Source organism: Microtus pennsylvanicus, chromosome 2 (assembly GCF_037038515.1).
Source record: "Microtus pennsylvanicus isolate mMicPen1 chromosome 2, mMicPen1.hap1, whole genome shotgun sequence".
NCBI classification, from domain to species: domain Eukaryota; kingdom Metazoa; phylum Chordata; class Mammalia; order Rodentia; family Cricetidae; genus Microtus; species Microtus pennsylvanicus.
In genome coordinates this window covers 51,958,346-51,962,224 of record NC_134580.1, presented here as the reverse complement: position 1 = coordinate 51,962,224, position 3,879 = coordinate 51,958,346, and the positions used below count along the sequence as shown (strand labels likewise).

The 3,879-nt window shown below is 39.0% G+C and overlaps 1 protein-coding gene across 1 annotated transcript; it reads right to left on the bottom strand.

Annotated features, from left to right (window-relative positions):
- Window positions 1–2,003: 2,003 nt before the first annotated feature.
- LOC142844815 (large ribosomal subunit protein eL42-like) lies at window positions 2,004–2,363 on the bottom strand. Its single transcript, XM_075963620.1, has one exon. It carries the CDS (start codon window positions 2,361–2,363, stop codon window positions 2,043–2,045), a length of 321 nt encoding a protein of 106 aa, XP_075819735.1. The 3' UTR covers window positions 2,004–2,042.
- Between the last annotated feature and the right edge of the window lie 1,516 nt (window positions 2,364–3,879).

The window sequence follows — 3,879 nt, the reverse complement described above, 5'->3', positions numbered from 1 at the left end:
AATATTTTATGAGAATATCATAACGTGTATTATGAACCCACCATTTTCTGAGTAGAAGAAGAAAGCATCCTTCCCATCCATTTAAAGTTTATCCTTCCTTGAGAGCTTTGTTCGAGTTTTAAAAGTTTTTCAAACTAAGTACTGTGAATAGGGTTGGGAGGGAGAACCTGAATGCGCCTGTTCTTGGGTTGTTATTTCTACGATTCTCTGTTGAAGTGATCAGCATTTCTCAGATGTGCTGCGCTCCACGTCAGCAAGGATTCAGGGTCTTTCCACCCTTTTATGGAAACCCATAATTATTTTCAGCTAAAGGAAGCAGAAATAGGATCTGGTCTCATATAAGCAAAAATTAGTCTGAAGCCTGGAGAACCTGTTGGGGTAGACAGCAATAAATACTTCTGGACTTCGATCTGTTTGGAAATCCGCGTTTCAGCTTCAAACATGTCTTCCTTTTTCTGCATCTTACAAGGGAGAAAGCATCAATGTCTTTCACATAGATGCCCTTTCCCTCTGGCAGCAGACAAGGAGTGTGGTAAAATGCAATGCCTCTCTTTCCCAGAAACCCAAGTGTGTACTCAAAATATCCTGTTTCTGACTCTTTCTCGGGGCCCTTTTCTAGTGTCACCAGGGAAACTTTGTTCTTGTTGTTTTCCTTATAATTTAGTTTTGGAAACTCAGAAGCTCGGGGTACTCTCCTGTCTCTCTATCTGGAACATTGTTCTATTTAAAGACTGAGCAGGCAAAGCCTAGCTGCGGCTATCAAGTGCTAGAGACAATTCCAAGGAAAGGAACAACACAAGCTATTGGCTTCAAAATTCTATTTGCTTTATGGAAAGCAAGGCATTAACAGGCTAAGTACCATTTTGCATACGTCCTCTGTTAGATTTGATCTATACGTTACTGCCTAACTCAACATGTTGGGTAAATAAATGAGTTAATGAACAGGAATTTCGATATTGACCTTTGGCCTTAGCTCTGTTTTGTTTTTATTTTGTTTGTTTGTTTTGGGACTTTCTTTCTTTTAAATGCTTATTCACTGGTACAGCTGTATTTACGCCTAGATTAATCAGAGAAGTTGCCAGCTGTTCTTTGCAGATGTGCTCCATTTCCCAACGCCAGAAAAATTCAATTATGTGTACGAGGGTCATCGCTATAAAGCATGACCACGCTGACATTTTATGGTGAATGGTGACCATTGGAATACTTAGCCTGCAGCAGACTGTATCTGCTTAGATTATAATGTCCAAAATAACCATGTGTGAAACCATTATTTTAGTTACATTTACAGCTAAATTGAGCTAGGCAGTGATCCAAGCAATGGGCTGGCAATCAGCCCAATTCAAGCCGAGCAAAGGCGATTTCGCACTGCAAAATATGAACTAACGTATGAAGCATTACAGTGTGCATGAAAAGTTCAAGTAGGACACACCCTTCAGCAAGAGCAACTGCAAGTGGATAATTGGACTTTTAAGTATTTGCTGCAATTTCATGTATCGGGTGCAGGATAGAATTCTAGTGCATACTATGATTCTGGGCAGCTTTCTGTAGGAAGTGCTTACCAATCTGCCATGATGCTCAAAATAGCCATATCCACATCCTACTTCCAAACTCCAAGGTTTTGTTATGACTGAGGGTGAAGGAAAGGACTGACCCCACCCCCTTGTGAAAAAGCTAACTAAACAGAAGAGAGCACAAAATAAGGCTCTTTGGAAATCGAAGAAAAAGAAATGCAGAAGAGCAAGAAAAAGAGAGACAAGAACAAGGAGTCTAGTGATCTCCCATCTTAGTGCTTAGAAGGTATTAATGCTGGACAACAGCAGACAAGATCCAAGCAGCGCCCCATGGTCTCCTTGATACAGTATGGCAAATTTCAGACTGTGGGCATTTCATAGTGGTCCTAAATTAAATAAAAAAGCACAGATTAAGATTGCTCCACAGAGAGAAGGGTCCACCAGGTGCAGTGCCCTAAAGATTTGCAATGTTTTTTTTTTTTATTTTTGAGTGAAAGCTCATGATTTTATTGTCTTCATAACAAGGTCAGCTTAGAACTGGATCACTTGGCCCTTTCTCTTCTTATCACCACCCAGTTCAAAATGCTTGCATCTCTTGATAGCCAGCATCCTCTTAGATCTGCAGTTGAGCTCCACACATTCCAGTCCCAGCACAATCTTCTTTGTAGTTTTTGCCTTTTTGTGGAAAATAGGCTTAGTCTGCCCACCATAGCCACTCTGTTTCCTGTCATAACGCCGCTTTCCCTGGACATACAAAGAATCTTTGCCCTTCTTGTACTGGGTCACTTTGTGGGGTTGGTGTTTGCCACATTTCTTGTAGAATGTACGGCGGGTCTTAGGAACGTTCACCATGTCGGCGGGTGTGATATCGGCACAGAAAGCTGCAATGTTTTTTTTTTATGCCTACCACTGCACACTGCATTGGACACACATGCGTGTGCACGCTCGGACACACACATGTGAAAATCAAGGAATCATCAAGTAGGGACAAAAAGAACATCATGTAAGCTCCACATGGAGCATGGGCTGCTGTCAACTCTTACTGTCTAGAATTGAGAAAACCCTTTAGCTCATGTGAAATCATTTTACTATTTCAAAAGGCACCGCTCCAGGACTAGGGCCAAATCAACTTGTGACTAAAGCCTGTTTTTATCTCACCTTTTAAAAAAATGAATGCTTGAAAATGAAGACATCAGCCCACGTCCAAAGAGCCTCACTTTGCTAGAAGAAAGATCAATAATCTAAAAGTTACACCGAACTATCCGCAAGCATAGTGAAATGCGGAGCATCCAGAATTCTAAAATATTATGAGACAGCCCAAGAACCAGGCTGGAATGGTCACCATGAGGGGAACCCAAGAACAGCGAAAATACATTAGATGAAAGCTAAATTAGACATACGAATTATATCTGAGGTTCTAAATGACAGAATACATCACGAGAAATAAAGCAGACGCATGAAAGACATAAAAAAATATAAACTTCTAGAAATCAAAAATAAAGTGTCTGGAATAAAGAGTAGTATAAATATCGGGTTACCAGTATAAGGACAATATTAATAAATACAGAAATTGAAACCATCTAAAGTTAAAGCAAGACAGATGATGGGGGAAAGCCAATGTGGGCTGTAAAAAACATTAGGATGGCCAGTGTAGATGTGATTGGGGTTCCCGGATTTGGAGTGTTTAAAAAAAATGACAGAATAATACTAACTTTCTCCAAATTTCATGAAAATCTTAGAATCCACAGAGGCAGGAATCTCTATGATTTTTAAGCAAAATAAATCTGTTCCCAGGCACATGATAAGAATATGATTCACATATGTGATTAAGAAAAACCTTAAGAAGAGAGAATTTTGAGCAGCAAGGGGGGCACTTTCTAGGAGAGGAGTAACATCTTCAAAGACTGGAAAGTTTCAAGTTAAAATTCTATTCCCAGGGAAAACACTTTTCAAGTCTGACTGTGGAATAAAGACTTCATGATACATACCAAAGCTGCAAAGATTTATCAGCAATACACTTCAAACAATAAAAAGGTACAATAAGATCTTTCAAGGGGACAAAGACTGTTAGGAAATAGAATTCTGAAAATACCCAAACTGAAGAAAAGACGACTATGGGATTGCATGAGAGAAAACATAAGGCTAAGATAACTACTATCTAGTAAACCCTAAACCAATAACTACAAAAACAAGTGATTTTAATCAAATCAGGCAACAGAGGAGACAAAGTGAAGCTGTAAAATTACAAAAGTGTTCCAAGAGGAACATATGCATATATGCATATGTATATATAATATTATGAATATATAGTTTCATGTATATATGAAAAAATATGCCAAAGAAAACTAGAATAAAACAACCTGTTGCC